The sequence below is a fragment of the Cibotium barometz genome, chromosome 56 (assembly GCF_041138505.1).
Source record: "Cibotium barometz isolate CiBa-2024 chromosome 56, ASM4113850v1, whole genome shotgun sequence".
In the NCBI taxonomy this organism is placed as follows: Eukaryota; Viridiplantae; Streptophyta; class Polypodiopsida; order Cyatheales; family Cibotiaceae; genus Cibotium; species Cibotium barometz.
The window spans coordinates 8134807-8157810 of record NC_141101.1 but is presented as its reverse complement, the minus strand read 5'-3'; the positions used below and the strand labels follow the sequence as shown (position 1 = coordinate 8157810).

At 39.6% G+C, this 23004-nt stretch overlaps 1 protein-coding gene across 4 annotated transcripts in view; it reads left to right on the top strand.

The window, feature by feature from the left end:
• Positions 1–2585, top strand: part of LOC147606852 (uncharacterized) — a 102711-nt gene extending 100126 nt beyond the window's left edge. For 2 of the 4 annotated variants that reach the window (XM_086791282.1, XM_086791281.1), the window contains one exon: positions 1984–2585. In XM_086791282.1, the coding sequence (XP_086647408.1) occupies positions 1984–2184 (201 nt within the window). In that variant the 3' untranslated portion in view covers positions 2185–2585. Of the gene's footprint in view, positions 1–3; positions 1582–1983 lie in introns of those variants that run through there. The other 2 variants (XR_015264858.1, XM_086791283.1) reach the window with 2 other exon arrangements.
• The last annotated feature ends 20419 nt before the right edge of the window (positions 2586–23004 follow it).

Here is a 23004-nt window from a genome sequence, read left to right as displayed (position 1 = left end):
AAGACCTAATCTAAGAGAAGAAACCAAAGTCTATGAGAGACTGGGAAGAACAAATAAAGAGAAGATTCTAATGAGGATCAAACTCTAAAACTAGTGAAGGCATGAGAAATCGAGAACAAGAGAGATGATATCTCTCTTGATTTTCTCAATCATCCCATGTAATGGTGACATCTTTGCTTGTAGAGGAGCTTGTGAAGCAGTGAATATGATGTGCTCGGCGCGCCACCCCGCCCTTTTCCACAATGGGCACGGCACCATCCGGCTGCCTACGATGCTTGCCTACAGCAGTCTTCATTCTATCCACCACCTCGCCTCTTTCCTCGCCAGCCAAAAGTTCCCTCCACTTTCCTACCTCACTACCTGGCCACGGCACCCTCACCAATTCCCCCCCACTACACGCGAGTAGCAGGTCCTCATTCGGATCCCTCCCAGCCACCCCTCCCCCTACTATGTTGATCGCGTCACTTCCTGTAGCTACATCGACCATCACTTCCGGGGAGCCCTCTCTTCCCACACCTACCTTGGGTTCTTCCCCTTTCGCATTGATCGAGGTGACAACACCGAGTGCATTGAGCTTCTAGATTCCATTTTCTTACAGCGATCCAAATATCTCTATGGGTGATCTACCCTGCTTGCAGTTCCCTGCCTCATCCTCGTCGAGCTAGGGTTTGGATAACCTCTCTGTTGATCTCTGTATCTACCTCACTGACTACGTCTCTGAGCCCTCCCATGATACCGGTCACCAGAGGTATCACACTCAACAGGCTGAGGACACCATTCGGGATCTTCAGACTAAGTCTCCACTCTTGAGCAACGCCTTCACAAAGCAGAATCAGAGCTCACCTCTGCACATCCTCTTCCCAAGCACGAAGGAGGTGCTTGTGTTATGTGACCAGGGAGGTCGTCTTCTTATGTACTGATAGTATCGTGCATATTTCATTCTATAACAATTTCTCAGTTCACAGGATGATGGCCTCTCCCACGTGTTTCATGAGTTTTTGGGATGATGTTAGGGATGAGATCATGGTGGCATTCAAGGATTTGTGGAGCATGGGCTCTATGCTTACCTAGCTAAGGGTCGTGATAAGACTAAGATTGCCTATTGGAGGCCTATCACATTGCTTGGGACTGCATACAAAATTCTTGCCAAGGCAATGAGCATGAGATCATAGCCAGAGTTACAATTAGTCATTCATGACACAAAATGCATCCTCTCCTTTTGGGAGGCGGTAGAGCGGGCCAAGGCAAGTAATCAGCCCTTCGTCATCTTGCTACTTGATTTTGAGTTGAGAAAGCTTATGAAGAGCACCCCTGTAGTGGCATGAATCTGCTTATACTTGTTACTATGATCCACAATATGGTTCTTCAAGATCGAATAACACTAGGATTGCATGGCTTCCATCTACTTTTTGTCATTCTAAGCTCATAAAGGATATTGGTGGTCCTTAATATTGAGCACCTGAGTCATCAAAGCGAATGACCAGGCTTCTTAAGCTGCCCTATCTGTTGTAACCTCATGGATTGAATGAACAATGAGGGGTGCAACATCAATAGTAGAAGGTTCATATATATTCAAAAGCTTTTAACTTGAGGCTACCTCTCTACGTGATGGTAAGGGAGAAATGATGTGGTTGCTTAATTTGAGGCTACCTCTCTACTTGATATCAAAAAGAAAAGCTACTGCATGTGATGTTTCCATTGCACAATTTGATGCCTCATAGCCATATACTTTTTGTGAACGTTTTACATTTACTAATACATTTAACACAGAAATTTCTACTTTAAATATATATAAATATATCAATCTTGTAAAGCACGTACCATTTGCAAGGACTGGTTGTTCATACTTTATTTTTCTGATGGGGCATGCTATTCATTACTGTACATTTCCCTTGATCTGATTTTAATTCCCTTCCTAATGATCCTCAGATGTGTACCACTAATCTTAATTGCATGCCTTTTGTGCATTTTGACATTTTGTAGTTTCAACATAAAGGAGATGAAATGTTACCAGATGAAAAGATGATTGCTCAACTAGGTGCTCAACTGGCATCTATTTATGCAGAATATATGATCATATTGCAACATGCCACTGAATCACTCCAAGCCTCACAAACTTTTCCTCAGAATGTTGCTGAGTCAAGCCAACCAAACCTTATGAATCCCAAAGGAAACGTTTATTAAGCCTGATTTTTGCACTAAGAAGAAATCCATACGGACACACAGTCAGTTGGCCATGATTCAAATAACTCTTTGCAGTATAAAAACCACCTTCATAAGCCAAAGTTGTGCACATGGTTGTACACAAAGGCTATGTTTCTTCTTGTTTTATCACCATGTTTTACTATCCAGACCATGCAAAAAGCAAAGCTCATATCATCCATGCAAACCTTCTTCTCAAACAAAAGGAACCTACTTACATCCACTGGCAAGTGAAATTTCCTCTTTTCTTGTGTGAACTTTTGTAAAGCATTTTATTGGAGAATAGTTTCAAGCACAAGTTAGCCCAAGGATCATAAAGAAGTTTTCTATCATATTATTGGTTAAACCTGATAAGATTGATGGTATTTACTCCACTTAAGAGTCTTAACACACTTTTTGCATCCAACTTAGCTATATCCATAGCAAAAAATTAGAATGATCTCGTGTTCTACTTTAATTCATGCATCAAACTTATTATTATAAGTTTGAGTTAAACTTTGCCATTTCCAGAACATTACACATCATCTAGCAAAGTGAAGGAGGTTTCCAGGGCTCTCAAAACTATACATTATGCACATTTTATGTCAATGCCATTCAGCATAGATATCAAGCAATGTGTCCCATTTATTTAATTAGACAAGTAGTTTCATAATTCCAGAGCTTGGGATGATATCCCATTTGCCTCACTAAAAAAAAGTGCATGATATCACTTAAGTGCACATGAAATGGTTTTAATTGGGTCTAGTTGCAATTTGTATCGTTTCAAGAGTCACGCTTTTTGTTGTTTTTGCTACCCCCTAACTTATTGGAGGACACAAAAGGGCTATCAAAATTTATCTTAAAAATTATGTATTTTGTTGAAATTGTATGCTCATATTAGAGATAAGGTGTGTGTTTGTGTGTAGAAAACCATCTCATGTTAGAGATAAGGTTTGTGTGTATCAAACCCTAGCCTAGAAGCTATAAAGGGATCAACTCTCTCTCAATATTGTGTGAGAGGAGTAAGGTGTTCTTGTAAACATTGGTTTTAGCTAAAGCAATGCAATAAGCTTTTTGCCACATTGCTCTCTCTCTCTCTCCACCTTATCCTTATCTTACTATTGTTGCTCTCATCCATGCCTAGCTCACGCAAGAGTGATGCCTGGCTTATGGTGCTATTGTGAAGAGGGTCTCCTAGTAGATGAGGGTCCACCCTATGTTCGGAGTGTTGAGAGGTAGTGATTGCATTTATGCAATGCTACATTGATATGGGTGATGGATGATGGGTGAGTTGTGGAACACCTCGATTAAGAGGGGGTGTTGAGAGATGTAATCGCGGTGTTGTGTGTATGTGGGAAAGCACCCTAAAGGTGCAAGATGTTGTGGCAAGATAAGAATGCCACATGTAATATTGAATGGTGTGTGAGTGTTGACCAAAAGAAGTGAAAAAGGGAGTGCCACATGGATGATGACATGTAAAGTGGGATAAGGCTAAAGAGTCTATATCATTGTATGGTTCACTTGAGATATGTAATAGAACTTGTGTTGAGTGTGCAATCTCTCTCTTATGGATTTTTTAGTGTGGTATAACTCACCTTAATCTTATGCTTAATCTTGTGTCTATCACCATGATCAATCCCATTTTAGAATTGTTAACATGGTATCAGAGCTTGGGTGGGCTCTTGGTCATGGTGGATATTTATGTATAGTTTTTCTTGGTTATGTGTTTATATGATTAAGCATTATTTTATTATGAAAAAAAAATTAGCACACTCATTGTCATTAGTGTTGCATTTGAGAGAGATTTGGAGCTATCATCTAAGGCCTCAGATCTGGGCTTCCGGTATACTCTATTTTTTGCACACAAAACAGAGGATTAATTTGCTAATCAATGATTAATTGATACTAATCACTATATTTTGGTGCAATTGAGGGTTCAAAGTATCCATTAGGTATCTAATACAGATCCCTATAACTTTAGATTGAAATTCGGAGATGGTTTGATACTCCAACCATTCCGTACAAATTGGTTACCCTTGATTCAATGTAATTTATGGTAAAATTATGCTGATAAATTTGTGGTAATCATAATTTGCATTTAACCCTTGGTTAATGCCTGCAAATCACACTCAAATTCAAGATTATTCACAGCCAGAGTTGCATTTGGGAATGTGCATAAGAATGAATGCTATATGCATTTGGGAATGTGCATAAGAATGAATGCTATATGCATTATGTATTGGGCACATTACATCAGTGTAAAAATGGGATCAGACACTGCCCTTGTCTAGAATAAGGCAAGAGGTAAGACCTCCTCAAGTTTGAAAGAAGATTTGCAAGGAGGTTGCATAGAAGCTGCCCAAGAGTTGCAAATGGGATTTTTGCAACATGGAAAACCTGCTCATCATCATGGAAGCTGAAAATGGAGATTTCAGTAAAATAAGTATGAAGGCTATGGAGTGTTCGGTGTCAACAAGGAAGCTGCCCAGGAGACAAAGGTGTCTCAAGAAGGTTGGTTTTGTGAAGTTTTGCCTCAATTTTGATTTTGAGCATGGAAAAATGCTCAATGTTGAAGGGTTGCTGGTTGTTGGGATATGTGGATCTCATTGCTCTTGCATTTGGGCAAAGAGCATGTTTTAAGGTGCATGTTTTGCTTGGCTGAAGCAAGCAAGGTTTGAGACTCAAGATGGAGTCCATGTGTGTGCACCAAGAGTGGGATGCACTCATTTGTGGTGGAGACAATGGTGGAGTCTTCACAAAGTTTTTTGCACCTATGGTTTGAAGAGAAACCACTTGAAGAAAGCACCCTTAATGTTCTGCATGCAAAGAAGGGGAGCATGTAGACTTTGATAAGCTCATTGGTGAGCTACAACAGCCATTGAATGGTATGAAAACCTCATGAGGGAGGTTTTTCTAAGGTAAGCAAGTTTTGGAGCTCAATGGGGAGCTAGTTGGCGGTCATTGTGATGGCTGTGTTAAACCTCAAGAGAGAGGTTGAATATTTGAGGCAAGCAATTGGAGATTGTATTCAGGACCTTAATGAAAGGCATAATGTCCGTTAATCTTCAAATCAAGAGTTGTGAAGGTTTTCTAGAGAGTGCAAGGAACTTCAAAACTGGGTCAATTAAGCATTTGAGGTTGACTGGATCTCAAGATAGACTAAGGAAAAGGAACTTCAAAACTGGGTCAATTAAGCATTTGAGGCTGACTGGATCTCAAGATAGACTAAGGAAAAGGGACGTTAATCAGATTATCAAAGCTGCTAAGAGTGAAGCATCAACATAGGATGAGATTATACAGAAAGAGCTTCAAACAGAGAAGAGTGATAAGATAACAGACCAAGCAGAGGCAAAAGATAAGACAGGGAAAGAAATGGGTGAAGGGTCCACATAGAAATCGGAAGCCGAAAAGAGGAATGAAGGACAAGAGAAATGTTGGGTGCTATGATCTGCTGATAAAACTCAAGTAGCAACAAGTAATGAGGTCATCATACAGCTGATCCAGCAAACACTTGAGAGGGATAGTAGCACAGTTGTGAGACAGTCACCACTACTGCATGATACGAAGCAACAAAGCAAGCAACATCATGAAGAGGCAGCTTGAGATGAAGGGCTTGAAGCGTAGCAAGGCAGAAGCAGTACACGTAGAAGCTCTCCATGGAAGGTCGGCACCGTAGGTAGCTCACAAAGAAGAAGACCTTGGTGGGGTCAAGGTCTGCAAAAGAAAGCAAAAGCGTGTAGACTCGGCGCATAGAGGAACGGCTAAATCGGCGCAGCGCATTGAAGGAATGCCAGGCGAAGCTCGATTCTTTAAATTTTTTTAAAAAAGGATTTTATTGAAGGTTTAACCCTTAATGTTGTAAGGGGTCTTTCACACCCATTTTAAAAAAAAGGAGTTATTGTTTATAAAAGAAATTTCAGAGTTTTTTACGAATATGATCACACACACACAAGCTCACTGCCCGGCTTCGACCAAAATGATTGTATTTTTCACCCATGAATGAGAAGGGTAACTGTACCCGAGCTTGAAGCTCAAAACAAAAATTTTGTAATCACCCATGGTATGAGGGTCGCCCTACTCGAGCTCACCTAGAAGCTCGAAATGGTTGTTGCATGATGTGTGCATGAGCGATGCACGTGTGAGGTGCATGCGCATGGGTTGGTTCCCACCCGAACATCTACGTTCAAATTGGACTCAGTGGTTCCGCTGTGAGCGAGTCGGCTCAAAGTGGACTTGGTGTCTAAGATGGTAGACACGCGCACACATGATTGGTTGATGGCACTCCAATGTATCGTTGAGGGGGAGTGTTGAGAGGTAGCGATTGCGTTTGTGCAATGCTACATTGATATGGGTGATGGATGATGGGTGAGTTGTGGAACACCTCGATTAAGAGGGGGTGTTGAGAGATGTAATTGCGGTGTTGTGTGTATGTGGGAAAGCACCCTAAAGGTGCAAGATATTGTGGAAGATAAGAATGCCACATGTAATATTGAATGGTGTGTGAGTATTGACCAAAATAAGTGGAAAAGGGAGTGCCACATGGATGATGACATGTAAAGTGGGATAAGGCTAGAGAGCCTATATCATTGTATGGTTCACTTGAGATATGCAATAGAGATCTAGTGTTGAGTGTGCATTCTCTCTCTCTCTCTCTCTCTCTCTCTCTCTCTCTCATGGAGTTTTTAGTGTGGTATAATCCACCTTAATCTTATGCTTAATCTTATGTCTATCACCATGATCAATCCCATTTTAGAATTGTTAACACGGAGTTGCTTCGAGTGCTGCAAGCTTTGCTTGAGTAGCGCTCCTACGGTCGCTTCCATCACACTGCAAATACTGTTTAGTGTCGTTTTTTTCATTTTTTTAAAAAAGTTTGCCAAATTGCATCCCTCATTCTAGGCCCTTTTATGCTAGTGGCAATAGCTTAAAGGGTAGTGGGCTTAAATGAGAATCTTATGTAACACCTAGTTAGTCTAATCCATGGACTAAAGAAGGGATTTAAGAATATCACACACACACACACATCATCATCATCAAAACCAGGTGCACTCTATGCTCAGAAGCTTGCAAAACAAGATTATTTTTTTTAAATTCTTTTACCGTGTTTTGTGTGAGTGCTTGAGTAGCATACTTTGTGTAGTGTAGAGCATATTTGAAATGCTCGAACGAACACGAATTTGAAAGCATACTTGGAAGAAATACTAGACTGACATCCACAATCGACGAGCTTGAAGCCTTTCTTACGTCCAATGGGGATTCAAAAGTACCTCACAAATAGCACATTCTCTTATGTTTATTAAATTTCGGGGAGGACTGTGTCAACTCCTCGCAATAATTTATGTATGGTTTTTTTTTCTTCACTCACACAAATGAGCACGAAAATGACTTGATGAATGACATGTAATTCAGATTCAAATGTGGTAATGAATTTGGAATTATCTACCTTGTGATGTACTCTGAGATTTGTGTCGATGTCCATCAATTCCTCACGTCGAATATAATCATAGGCTTGATGTTCATGCTCGTTTGAGCTCTATACGATGTTCATATAAACTTGAGAAAGACACGCACACGAAGAAGACGTGTTGTAGAAATGGTATGGATTGCAATGTCCATCTTCATTCAAGCATTTCAAGATGTTTATACGTGAACGAAAGGACACGCGTTCTTTTAAAGTGCGTTGACAATGCACACATGTAAGCAATCAAGAGGATAAGGGTACCCAAGCATTCTAGTTGGATTTAAGGTCTTATTCACATGCAACTCTATGTTGTGCTTTGCCACCATAAATAATTGTTTTGCAATTATTAAGCTTGTTCTTTTTTCCTCTCTCGTGTTGGGACAACCGGTTTGCAAAGGAGCTAGACACTGCTCTTTCCATTCTATAAGGCAAGTAGTAAGACCTCTCCTACCTCCCCATCATCATCATGTCAAAAGATACATGTCATTGACAAGTTTGATGGAGAAGGGTTTCACACTTGGCAAGTCCAAGTGTGGTATGCTCTCTGAAAATCTTCACATGTGCATCTTGGAAAGTTGCTGATCGTCCCAGAGTAGTTCACTCCCAACGCTCTAGAGCCATCAGCGCTTACATAGAAGTGCTTACATAGAAGGTATGAGACTCATTGCATAAAATAACGACCTCACAGATTACTTGTCCGTCCAAGTTTTGACCCTTATCAACATTCTCATTAAATTATTTTGTTAACCTTGTCCTCCATCTCAAAATTTTCCCGTCACGAAATCGTGGACGAAAAGCACTAGCCAACGTATCATTTGCAACCATATTATTTTGTGTGCTTTGTAGAATAGCAATCCTTTTTTGCAAAATGAATCCATTTCTTTCAAGCATTTGCACCTCATGACAATCTAAATAGGTACCTTCTTCCACAGGGCCAGACCCCGGGCGCTGGTCTTGGGTGCACCAATCGCATGGTCCTCGTCGTCAACATCCCAAGAGTGTGTCAGAGACGAATTACAGAACCACACATACCCTCCAACAACTCCACGGGATACTTTCTACAACCCCAAAAACATGGAGTTGGAACTCCACTGTTTTTGTCCAACCCCACATCAATAATTTGAGAGCCACATCTGCCATTCTGTCCTGGCAAGTTCCCAAAACAAGTTACTTTGCTACCAGGAGTAGTTCTGCGAATTGACCACATTATTTTGGGCATTTTAGTCTCTACACATGCACTTGTCTCCACACTCTTTGCATTCCCCGTGCTACCCTATGGACGGTCTATTGTCACAATCACATACTCTGGCCGATGACTATCTTCATCCAAGATCTCGCTTGGATCTGCACATAGTGGACGCTTTTGGCGCACACTTTGCTGACCTCTCTTGCCACGCTACATCTCAGGAGAGTCAATCCCCATCTCCTGCATAGTTGTGTGAGCCAAACAATGAGTCTTTTGCTAGAAGATGTTTTTTCACCCTTACTCATAAATCTATCAGCCATGTCCTGCATTTTTGGGCCGGTGCCATAGTGCACACCTTTCAAGTAAGCATTATACTTAACACTTTGCAAAACAACCGATGACATGTTTCCACCTGTGGCCTCTAATAAGCTAATATGACTTTTATAACCTACTGATGCTCTCATACTCGCATGCTTTGCCTACTAGCAAGGTTTGTCCTTGTTGGGACAAAAACTCCTGAGTCTTCTTGAGCAACAAACCAAGAGCCCCAGTGAAAAGCCCTAATATCCCACCAAGCTAGCCATGTCTCTGAAAAACCAAAACTTTCTAATCTCATTTTTACAGGCCTCGGCTGTCTCTGAAGGAGAATTTCTCCATTTTCTACATAGAGACTTGTGTTCCTCAATGAAAGATGGTCGAATACACATATGCGAGTGCCTCACCATACTTTGTTCCCAATGGAAAACACAACTTCTCTCTTTCTCAAGAAATATTTTCTTTGCACCACCAAAATAGACGATGCGAACAACAATCCAATTAGCATTTGCTTCATGTTCCATGAATCTATGGAACTCAGGTTTGTCAAAGGCATTTTTCTGAACCACTGTATTCAACATTTTTCGAAATTCTATTTGTGCATGCTGATCCTCAACTCTAAATTCACACGTAGCTATGGTGAGCACTTCACGGATGAATGGATCATATACGAGGGCATACATTATGGTCAAAATGGACCCACATATGTTGTAAACTACCACATGGTCTAATCTGAAAAATATGGGGTTGATGTTTGTCCCCTAACTGGATTGGAAAGAGCAGACTTTGAAGAAAAGGGTATCGACACATGTTCTTAAGTTCAAATACTGCCTCAAGACCAATTGTTGCTGAAATATTTTTATCTCGCTTGGCATATTCCAAACATCTCTCAATGCGTTTCTTATTGGAAAAAGGAGTAACATACTCCAACATTTGTGAAAACTCATCATCCCCAATATCTGAGTAACCATGTGCCTCATCCTTCATTAGCATGTCAAATATAACCTCTTGGGCCACTCCTGTTTGTAACTACTTTGCTGTAGTGAAAGGAGTAACTATGAAGAAGTAAATGACAATATAATATCAGAGCTCCATATGTTACAATAAAAAACTAAACACCAAATTTTAAAAAATTAATAACTTTTCAAAAACTAAAGCTTATATTATTAAATAATTTGTGTATTATATACTAAACCATATAGTAGAGAAACTAAAAACTTCATAATAAATAGTGTAATTTATACAATAAACTAAATAGTATATAAAGTGCATTACATCAACTAATTACATTAATACAATAAAAGATACGTAATATATATACTATATATAAAGAAATTTTGATAGTACTAAATTAAATCTATAATGTGTTATTAAAGTACCAAATTGAAAAACTAATGTGTATTTTGCAAAATAAAATTAAACTATAAGGTGTATTGGATATATGGTTATTTGGTAGAAGAGTCCAAGTTTGAGAAGAAAATGGTTATGCGCTCAGAAGGTTCTGAAGTGTATTGTTCAGTGCTTTAAAGGCTATGCTCTTGTGGTTTGAGAGGGCTCATGAGCCCATAATTTGATTTAAAAACTCCCCCTTATTGATGGTTGTAAGGCTTATTGATGTGCTTCTGAGCCTTAATATGTGCTGTTGGAGCCTTAGTGTGTGCTTTTGGAGCCTTAATATGAGCACCTGATATGTACACTATATGAATATGAGTACCAAATATGTGAGCTTTTGGAGCCTTAGTGATGGAAAAAAATTGCCCAATTTTTTTCAATGTCTAGATAAGATTCAAGGTACACATGGAATGCTAATGAAGTAATTGTGGAATATATACCAGGCATAACTATTTCAGATTGTGAGTTTGAAGTACACATGGCATAAATATTGTATCGAGGACTTGCATTTAGAAAAAAATGCCTAAAATAGGCTGCGCGGCCTATTTTTGGGCATCTTTTGCATGTGATGTAATGTATTCCATGGTCTTTGTGGATTTTTTTCAAGTAATACAAGGCTTCAATTAGCGATGGAACAAAATAGGAGCACTATATATGATATTGGCCCAATTTTCCAATCTTATGTGAATATTAGCACCAAGTATGATGAGTCTTAATGTAATTTGAAGGCTTAAAGAAACAAATTTTTTTTCCAAAATAGGCCGCGCAAAGCTCCCTGGAAGCATGTGGCACTGTAGGATTCATTGAAAGAGTGAGAGCTAATGTATAGAGATTGTTAATGTAGAGAGATTTTTTCATTTAGACATGAAAAAAAAAATTGTTTCTAACCTAGATGGATGATTAGAGCTTCTTATTAGGGTATACAAGGGGAATATAGATTTGATTTTGTTTAAAAGTTGTGTTCTTGTGTATTTATACAAATGGATCTTGCCATCACTTTGGCATACTCTGCAAGTGGTGTATCTAGCTAAGGCTTAGAAAGTAGCCAAGAAAACCAAGGATCGGACATGCCAAAACAGGTCATACATTATAAAAAAGAACAATTGCAAAGAGGGTTTATACCAAAAAAAATTGTGGCTAGAGGAGGCTACGCTGACACAGCCTCCTCATGCCATAATTTTTTTAGTGGTTTATACAAAACAAATTATGGCCTGAGGAGGCCATGCCAACGCGGCCTTCTCAAGCCTTTTCTTTATTTTATATAAACCCTCTTTGGAAAATCTCTTGGATTGCATTGATCGTCTTAGTGGTCCTCGACTCTATGCCACACACGACTCTCTGCAAGGCCATAAAAAATTTTTAGTGGTTTATAAAAAAACATTTATGGCCCTCCTCAGGCCATAATTTTTTTTGTATAAACCCTGTCTCTTGGAGTGCATTAATCATCTCAGTGGTCCTCGACTTTGTGCCACACATGACTCTCTACACTGCTTGCTTCAAGCTCAACCATCAGGTGGTAACATTCAAGCATGAGCCCCGTTTGACCTAGTTTTGCACTGATAAGGTCCCACACTAGCCAGGCTAGTGCAACTAGGCACACAGAGCAAAGAAGAAGCAATGTTTAAGGAGGCTCTTTAGCAAGATTGCCTAAGAAAGTGTTGCCTAAGGAGGCCCTAAGGAGGTGTTTGCACGCAGTATAGCTCAATAAAGTATGGAGAGAAGGAGACGGAGTGAAGGCGAAGCAAAGCTAGTGGCATAGTGCTTGTGTCAGGGGCTCTCGTTGTGTGTTGTGGAAAGCAACCCCGTCGTGGTAAGTAAGGAGCTGTGTTGGCTAGCAAAATTTGGCTTGGGGAGGAGGTAAGCAAGAAAAAGAGCTCACGTGTAGGAGCAACGAGGTTGGGGAGTAGTAATCTAGGTTGGTTTTTCTTTTTTTAGCAAACTCATCCCAGGTCCACTGGCAAGAGGAATGGGAAAATAGAGGGGATCCTGCACTGCTCTTGGAGCACTTGTAGATAAAACGGGGAAAGCTATCAAAATAGTGTCTCTGAAGCCGCTCGTGAAGTAAGTGTTGGGCATGTAGATGCTCGTAAACACATCTTTTTTTCCCACCTAGGGGGCCCGGTGGCATGTTCACCCTCACCACCACTATGGTGTCATAGTAGCGCTTCATGAGGCTGTAGAAGAACTTGTCTTTGACTTGGATTACAAAGTAGTTGAGCCTATCCCGCAGTGTGCCCATCAAGGGTAGGCCGACATCTCTCATGGCAACTTCTGACACAACTAGCACAGCATCGCTTTTGCAATAGCCTTATAGCAAAAGGGCGGCACTGTCAAAGCACGCATGCATCACGCCTTGTTGCTACAAGCCCATTTACACTGCCAACTTTTGGCTGATGAAAAACTTTTCCCCAAGAAGAGAGACATTGGCTGGTGGCTTTCTATAAGGGAGAAGCTCTCTCTTCCAACTACATCTGCCCCCGCTGCACCATATCTGTAATAAAAGAGAATAGTATGCTGCAATATCTACAAAAAGCTGCAAGCTGAGCAGCATTAATGAGGGAAAGAGTTTCACACACCATATTGCAAAACCTTTACTAATCCAATTTATGCATTTATAACAATTTGAGCTATGTGTAGGAGGCTCTCTACAAACAGCTATGTATTTGGCAGTCTTGCTGACCTCCAATCAATTCATTACCCTTCTTTCCACATGCCCTTTGACTTCGTCGAGAAGAAATACATTTGATATTTTTCATGTGTGTTAAGTTCAATTTTCCTCCCCATGGGTTTTGGGGCGAAGTGCGGTTTGAAAATACAATAAAATCTTGATATATTTTTTGCCATTTTGCATGTTATTTTTTTCATGCTTCCAAGTTTTTTGATCGCTCAAAATACTTGTAGGGCAAGCAACACTAGGCTGCACATTTTGGCATGAAGGGAGGAAGGAAGAGAGAGAGAGAATTAAAACTAGAGGAAAATATACTTTTCTAGTTGTTACCAATTCGGCCGTATGCTAAGTAGGCCAAAGCATTCACTTTAATGGTTGCTTTGGAGATACGAAGATTAAGAAAGATAATAAGTTATGTCAAGTTATGGTTTTTGACTTTTTGACTAGCCTATCAACAAGTGCATGAAAAAGGAAAGTATTTTGACAGTAAATCTTTCATTGGGTTGTTTTCATGAAGAGGGCCTTAATGGAAAAACAACACGGGTGATTTCTAAAAAAATGACAACATATGTATACCAGCCACAGTTGTTGCTAGTTTGGATGTGTCATGTGGGGATGGTCCAAAGTGTTTGGTTGTTGTTGGGGATTATATTGCTATTGGCAAGGATTTTATGATTGGCGCAAAGAATGCATCTTATACCATAGTTCATGAGCACATACAAAAATTTGCACCCAAGGTAACACTATGCAAGGAAAGGGAGATCAGTTTCTTGGGCGAGTGATTTGATATTTTTGGACCTCCCTTTCGGTGGAGGTCTACATGGTGCTGACGACTCTAGAACCCCGTGGGATACACTATCTGAGGACCATGTGTGGTATGCAGTTGGTTTGTGTGCTGACGACTCTAGGACCCCGTGGGATACACTATCTGAGGACCATGTGTGGTATGCAATTGGTTTGGGTGCATTGACTCTTAGTGATTTTGGCTAGTTATTGATTATGACATCGATGGAGGTAATATTCCATATCTTGGAAGCTTGCAAGCCTTTCCTCTTGACTTGCAATTTGTTTGATAAAATTTATGTTATGTTTTATAGGAGAGATAGTGGGTTGGGTTGACCGCTATTGCCGTGTATTAGATTTGGAGATTTGCCGCCATGTTATTATCATGCATCACTCACCTTATGGATACTATGAGACTGCCGGTTTGCAAATAGAGGTAGTGTGTTTAGTGGTATTTCCAGGGAATTTCATTCAGTAAATATGATTTCTTTCATTCATTAGACTATTGCCATCGTGTTGCAGTGTACCTCTTCTATGCTCTTTGCAATTCGTAGACGAGGTATGATTCCTGCAATTTATTGCTTGGAGAGTGTACCTCTTTTCGAGGCACTGCATATGCATCCTATGGATTCGGTGGCATACCATTATTTGCTAGATGTATCACGTGCTAGGGATCTCGAGGGTGTGGAGATCCGTGGTGTTTTGGAGCACAACATTACTTTCATTGCAAGGTATTTGGAGTTGTTCTATTGTCTTGGTGGTATTTGCCTTGAGTTGGGCTGTGGCACAGCTCCTCTTCTTAAGGCATGTTTGAGGTGAGGTCGTTTATGAGCTTCGATGGACTCTGATGAGGGTCTTCTAGAAACTTTTATACGTACAACCATTGCTTCTACCAAAGAGGCAAGGAGGCCAGGGGGAGGCTAGTACTTCACATGATTAGGATGATGATATTGCTGAGTGTGTGGGACAGAATCCATATGAGTAGTGAGCATCTTGACCTATTCAGTGCTACATTATTGACTATTTATTTGGGTTTGTTTTTTGATGTGCTTGGGACTATTGTGACTCTATTTTGATATGGATTTAGCAGTGTTTTACAATAGGTCAATGCTTGAGGAGAACACTTTTCCTCAACTAGTGATTTAGCGGTGTATGTAGTGAACAATATTGTGTTTTGATGATGTGAAAATCTATGACGTGATCTTCATATGTATTTCAATAATAGGAAATGTATTGCTTTAATCAAACATTATCCTACATGTGAATGGAAAATAATGTAGCTGCTTATGTCTTGTGCTCATTTGATTGGCGAACAATGATGCATTATTTTTTAGGTACATTTCTATTTTAAAAGTTTGTCAAGTCAATTCCAAATTTTTGCCAAGTTTCGCTCCAATTTTCACCTCTCTTGGAAAAGTTTTCTTGGTGTTTGGTAAGACTCCACATCACCTATAGAGAACCCACTTATATCTATGATTGCCTTGAATGGTTTGTTGAAATCAGGTAGCTACAATACTGGGTTGGTTCATCAAAGCAACCTTTAACTTATCAGAGGCACTTTAACACATTGGGGTCCATTGAAATGGGATATTCTTCTTTAGTAGAGTGATTAGTGGGGCAGATTCTAACTAAGCATACTATAGTATAAAGATTTGGTACCACCCCATTAATCCTAAGAATCCCTTGACTTCTTTCAGTGTCCTAGGATATAGCTAATCTATTACTACTTGAACTTTGATAGTATCAATAAATATCCCCTGTTTAAAAAAGTGATACAGGCTAGATAACACTATAGACTGCTTTTAGACTGCTTGATGATATTGAGATGTTGCAGTAGCTACCTAGCACTATAACTAGAATTACTGCTATAAAACATTGTTGTCTACTTGAAAGCACTATGGACTGCATGAAAACACTGTGGACTACTTGAAAGCATTGATGAAAAAAGATATTGAATTGATCGAATATCAAGATCAAATACACATAAATAGAGAGACTTTGCAAAACAGAATAAATATTTAGATTAGACTCAAAAATACTTAATGCTTGTGCACTAAAACTTAGAATGAAACTCAACACATGGGAGAATTAACTCAATACCTTAATACATATTTTTATCCTTGTATTACTCACTCTAATCATAACAAATTATATTGGGTATATCTAGATCTTTGAGCTTGATTGGTGGTAGGTGAGATCTTGAAATTACTACATAACTGTGGTTGTTTGTAGCCGCAATATCTACATGGCTATAATGCTGGTGGTGATGAGGCTTTGTAGGATGATAGTACATATGATTGGCTACATCTTTCTAGTTTTTACCATCTTCAAATTCGACAGCATTTGAGAGATACTAGCTATTCAAAAGTAGGGGTTGGTGCAATTTATAGCTTGCTAGAGTGTGCAATTTATAGCTTGCTAGAGTGTAGGGGTTTCCTTCCTATGATTTTGGTGAGCAATCAAAAGTAGTTGGTGCAATTTATAGCTTGCTAGAGTGTATGGGTTTCCTTCCTATGATTTTGGTGAGCAATCAATTCACCACAGATTTAGGTGTAGGTGATTCTACCTGTTAAAATATTGCATCTTTCTCTATTTATGCTGTCGTGGAGCTGTCGGCCTCTTTCCTACAGCCGACTGCTTCATGCACAAGTATATAAGAGTTGCTCCCTTTATTCATTCTATCATATCATTCATTTCCCTATTTGCTGGCTCTTGTACTCTGTAACCTCAAGCTAATAAAGCTCAGTTCTTGCTTGCAATCTTTCTCTCTCTCATGTTCATTGCTTTCGCTTGTGCACATTATTTCATGGTATCATTCGCCTAGGCTCTGGCTGCTGCACAATCTGTTCCTCTACGTTTTCTGCTTCCCTAGATTCTCCAGGCTGTAGATCCTTCAAACAGTGGCTGTGTTTCTTCTTTCTTAGCTACGTTTTTGCTCTACAAGCTCTCCAACTGCTGTCGGCCAGCTCCCAGGCTGCGTTTTCTTCTACAGAGGCAAGTGGAGGAGTTCTAGCTACAGATTCAGTGAGTGCATCAGACAAGTGGCACATCAGCTCTTCTCCCTCCAAGATCCCCTCCCTCTTTTGGTAGGAGGTTCCCGGTGGTGTGTTTTTTGGGTTTCTTTTGCTGCTGTCTAGCCTGCATCTTCAGAGGGGGCTACTAGTCCCTAGTTGGATCCTGTGGAAAGGTGCTTGAGAGAGCACGTGGATTGCTTAGCTACAGAGGTTGTTTGAGGCATAGCTTCTTTGAGGCAGACATGGGTCCCCGAACAAGGAGGACAAGCTCAGTGGTACAAACTATGATCACTGGAAGCTACAGATGAAGGTCTGGTTCACACACAAGGATCTCTGGGAGATTGTTCAGGGCCACGAACGAAAGCCCGAATGCCCTACTAGCTCTAGAAAGTGGACTCTGGACCAGGAGGATGCCTTTCTCGCCGAACTTTTAGCTTGGGAGAATCAAGACTCAAAAGCTCACTCTACACTTGTACGAGCCATCTCACCAGAGATCTCCCTCGCCGTGCAAACATTGGATTGTGTTGCTTCTATTTGGAGAAAACTGACAGACCTATATGCACGGGACTCTACAATGCGGTCTGTCAACCTATTGGGTCAGCTCTTTTCCCTGGAATTTACAGCAAGGACTTCCATGCAGTCGTTTGTGATGAAGGTTAAGGTAATTCATGAACAATTAGTGGCAATGGGTACTGCCCTGACCTCTTCTTAGTTAGCTGCTCTCCTCCTCATCAGGCTTCCTGCAGATTATGACGGTTTCCCGAGCTTTGCAGGTTCATATCACAACACGTTCCCTCGAGTTTGATGATCTGTGTACTCTCCTCTTGGAAGAGGAATCCATCCTAGTTTCATAGGGGAAATTGAAAGTTTCATCGTCTATTGGACCTAATCAGGAACTCTCGACGGTGCAGAAGAAAGTTCGGAGTCGGTGTTACAAGTGTGGGAAGAAAGGCCACCTGTCAAAGGATTGTCAGTCAAAGGACAAAGGCAAAGCCAAGGACAAGGGCAAGTCTTCAAAGAAGGGCAAAGACAAGTCACATGACACTGACACAGACTCGTCTAGTGATAACCCCAGCTCTCCCAAGGCCTTACAGTCTAGAGAGAACATGACTGGTGTCCTACTCTGATTCCTAAGGGCATCCCCCCGCGTGCCATCTTCTAGAAGCAACTTGTGGGTGGGAGAGGGGGCTTTCAAAAGCTCTCTTATATTAAAATCTGGAGCATGGGACTTGTGTGTCGGAGTTCCAAGTATAAAGACACGTAGGCTCACTTGATGGTTCGGATGAGTTCCAGGATCAACCAAGTTTCCTTCATGGTTCAAATGAGTTCCAGGACTATTGGTTAGCAGAGACTATGGACAGGATGTGTTCCATGTTCATTTGTTCGAGGTTATTGGATGTGATGTGTTCACAGTTCTACTTTGAGTTTGGAGCCAAGCAGATTTTCTTTTGCTCTTTATAGTGGCATTAAGTTTTCTGAAGACAACAAGCTGACATGTGCATTTTTTGAGGTGTACTCATCATCAGTACTGGCCATGCTGAGGTGTCCATGGTCGCACCTTCGTCAATCAGTTTTCTTGTGACCTTTTTGCACACTACAAGATGCAGAGGGGGTGTTAAAATATTGCATCTTTCTCTATTTATGCTGTCGTGGAGCTATCGGCATGTTTCCTACAGTCGACTGCTTCATGCACAAGTATATAAGAGTTGCTCCCTTTATTCATTCTATCATATCATTCATTGCCCTATTTGCTGGCTCTTGTACTCTGTAACCTCAAGCTAATTAAGCTCAACTCTTGCTTGCAATCTTTCTCTCTCTCATATTCATTGCTTCCGCTTGTGCACATTCTTTCACTACCATGTTACCAAGTGAGTAAAGGTGAAGAGAAAAAGATGTGGTAAGAGTTTAACCTTAATTTGAGGTCCTATGGTGGTGTACTAAAGGCTATGAAAATGCTTAGTGTAAGTGCCTAACTTGAACACCCACCTCAAGTGCAGTAGTGTTGAAAGATCCTATGGTGGTGTACTAAAGGCTATGAAAATGCTTAGTGTAAGTGCCTAACTTGAACACCCACCTCAAGTGCAGCAGTGTTGAAAGATCCTTGTCCCCACCGCGCAACGAATTTAGGGGTGCTAGCAGCGGAAGTAGCACTTCTTGCGCGGGGCAGGGTCCCTCACTCGGGGCCTCGCCCATGGATATCCAGACAAGAGACTAATCCCTCGGTTCTTCCAAAACCGAACCCGAAAAAATTTCCCTCGCCCGAAAAGCACGGACGATTCCTCTAGGATAATTTTACTCTAACGTAGTTAAAAGCCTTAACTAATTGAACTGATCTAACCGAACCCGTAAGTCCCATAGTCAGATCAAGGAAAAGATTGCACTTGGATCATAGAGACCAACACTTTTTTCCTCATTGAGAGGCAGAGCCGTCAATTCTTTTCCATAAAACAATTTTTATCTGGGATTTACTTCATCTATCGTACCATAACAGAATTGAGTCTTATTTTAGGGACCCATCAATCTAGCCTAACCCCATCCAGGACCCGTGGGTTAGCCAACTGCCCAACCACTGTAGTGATGGGATCCATTTAAGAATTTGGTTAGGTTTTGTCCCGGGTACCAGGGAAAAGAGTTTCCAGGCTCCCTAGCCGGATATTCATGCAAACTTAAAATTAGTCACACCACTTACATACCCAAAATTAAATTGCCTTTTTCATAGAATCAGCTATCTTTAAAACAATCATTTAATGAAACCAGTGTCACTGATCATAATCCTCCAAAATATCCGGATGAATCCTAATTTCTAATTTTTCCTTCATCGGTGTATCTATGGCATCATTGGGACAACCAGAACGCTCACCACCTGTCCACTCAGGGGCCTTTTCGATAGTTCCTAGCTCATAGTAATCGGTAATATTTTCACTTAAAAAAATCAAAATGGAATCTCCATTGAAGATCAACAAGATCAACCAACAGATCCATATAAAAGAGCCATGGACAGCAAGGTCAATCAACCAGATCCATGCCCGAATTTAGAAAACAACTCTTACTCCTTGTTTCAATATCTTCCCCGACGTACATGTGGGTATCTTCGATGACCCAGATCCCGAGCACCGTATGGTCACAGCACCCTCTAGGATCCTTCGCACAGGTCACCTAGTGCTTCACTCATAGGCCGCTTCCTTGGTCCCTCATCCATCGTACCGGAAGCTCACCATTTAAATCGAACTGAGGCTGGTCAAGACCTCGGCCGAGACCTTGCTACGCGAGACGTCCTCCATTGACTCTCCGTCAGCTGTTGCAACTTTATCAGATTAGGTCTCCACGACCTCATTCACAAGACGGTCAAAATGCTTTCCCAGCATTCTTGACATAAAACAGTCATTTAAAAACATGTCATAAATACAGTTTCTATAACAAACTCTCGTCTTTCCATATTGTTCCACATCAATTCTTATTTATTTCATATGTATTCCCATTCTCATCACATCATTTTCCATCTCATTACATCTTTTCTCATTTATCTGCATCATATCTCATCCACTCGCATCTTCCCATATCCACATCTCATCACATCCATATCTCATCCACTCGCATCTTCCCACATCCACATCTCATCACATCATATTCGTTCACATCACACATCACATCTATCTCCATTTACATCACATCACATTCATTCATATCTATCACATTCATTTGTTCATATCCACCACATACATTCTCATAACCATCCCATCACATACATTCTATCCACATTATATCACATCACTTCTATCCACATCATATCTCATTCATACACATCTCATCTCATTCATCCATATCCATCCATTCGTTCACATGTACGACTTCTCACATCACATCTCATAACATATATTCACCTCACATCTCATCACCTCTATTTACATCACATCCATCCATCCATTCATTCACATCTACCTGATTCACATCACATCTCATCACCTCTATTCACATCACATCTCATCACCTCTATTCACATCACATCTATTCACCTCACATCTCATCACCTCTATTCACATCACATCCATCCATCCATTTATTCACATCTATCTGATTCACATCACATCTCATTACATCTATTCATAGAATTTAAACATAGAATTTAAGAGAATTCTAATTTTGATATAAAAATTCTTTATGCATCTATTTATGCATAAAAATCAATTTTAATGGGAATAACACTTTTGAAATAAAAATAATTCCTTTTTGCATCTTTTTATGCATAAAAATTAATTTTAATGAGAATAACACTTTTGAAATAAAAATAATTCCTTTATGCATCTTTCTATGCATAAAAATCAATTTTAATGAGAATAACACTTTTGAAATAAAAATAATTCGATTATGCATCTTTCTATGCATAAAAATCACTTTTAATGAGAATAACACTTTTGAAATAAAAATAATTCCTTTATGCATCTTTCTATGCATAAAAATCAATTTTAATGAGAATAACACTTTTGAAATAAAAATAGTTTTTTTATGCATCTTTCTATACATAAAATCAATTTTAATAATTGATATCAGTGATATCCATGCATATTCATAGGTGAATATGTACATGGAGTAATCAGAATATTTTATTTAGATGCAAAAATGGTGAAAATTACTCTTTTGGAATAATATAAAAATAATATTTCTTTTCTACAAAATTCTAAAAAATTTTACCATAACCTCCTTTGTATGGCTGACCATTTCTCATTTTTATCATTATTTAGTTGACTTAAATTAACCCAAATTAGATTCATGGAACCCTAATTTACACAATTTTCTAAATTAAAGAGAGTAAACAATAAGAAGAGTTTAATTAATTTTTTAGTTAATCTTTCTAGGATTAAGAAAGGCTAAAATGTAAAGAAGAGAAAGGAGTGGCCTTTTCATCAAGGTATAGCATTTGAATTTAATTCAATTTACTGCAAAACATAAAAATCAAGAAAACCATAGATTTAAAATTAAACAAGCAAGAAAATTAACTTACATAGAGCTTGTAAGCTCTCCTTTGGCTTGAGGGATTGAGGTTTCTACTCTTGTTTGAAGCAAGAGTGGCCACTAATTCACTTTGGAGGGAGGATTAGGTCAAAAATAATTGAATTATTAAAAAATTCAATGGCTCAGGACAGGAGCAGAGTAACAGTGCATAAACACCATTAAGCTTTTACAAAGGGGAAGGCTTCTATTTATAGAAAAAAGTGACCCTCTAACCAAACAAACTGATTCTAGAATTTTTCAGATCAGTTTGGTCAATTTTTGATCATTTTTGGGTCAGTTTAGCTTACTTTTTAGATCTAGTTGAAACAGGAGAGAGGAGAGATGAAAATATCTCATTATTTTTTAGTTTAAAACTCCTCCACACATGTGAAATGGGCGCTTCCTTCATGAGGGGAGATTCCTACACTGAGGTGTCAAAAATGCATCATTTCCTCTAAATATCTCTTAATTTTTAACTAATAAACCTTGTACTCAGTCAACTCTTCATCTTATATGAGCATTTACTCATTTTTGGGGGTTTTTCTTTTATTCTTCAATTTATCTCCTCCCTACATTTGGAATAATCTTATTGGTTCATAGGAACCTTAATTAGACCATAATTTAATTTTTTTTTAAAATCTGGATCTTTAGGCTAAGGTCTTTTATACCTATTTTCAATTAATTCCAATTGCACATTGGAAAGTTCTTTTTGAATTCCTATTTCAGGGAAAATCATTTTAGACACTAGGATGATTTTTATATCCAAAATATCTCAATTTTGAATTACCTCCCTCTAGACATTTTCTCTCTCTAGGCCAAAACAAGGTAAAACAGGATCTTTCTTTTATTTCAGAGAGGGGAATAATTATTTCTTTTATTTCAGAGAGGGGAATAATTATAAGATCAGAAGGGGAGGTTCTTACACCTTCACACCTCAAAAGCTGGAGGGACAAATCTTACATTCTACCCCACTTAAAAAACGCAAGATGTCCTCATCTCGCAAAATTAGAGGACA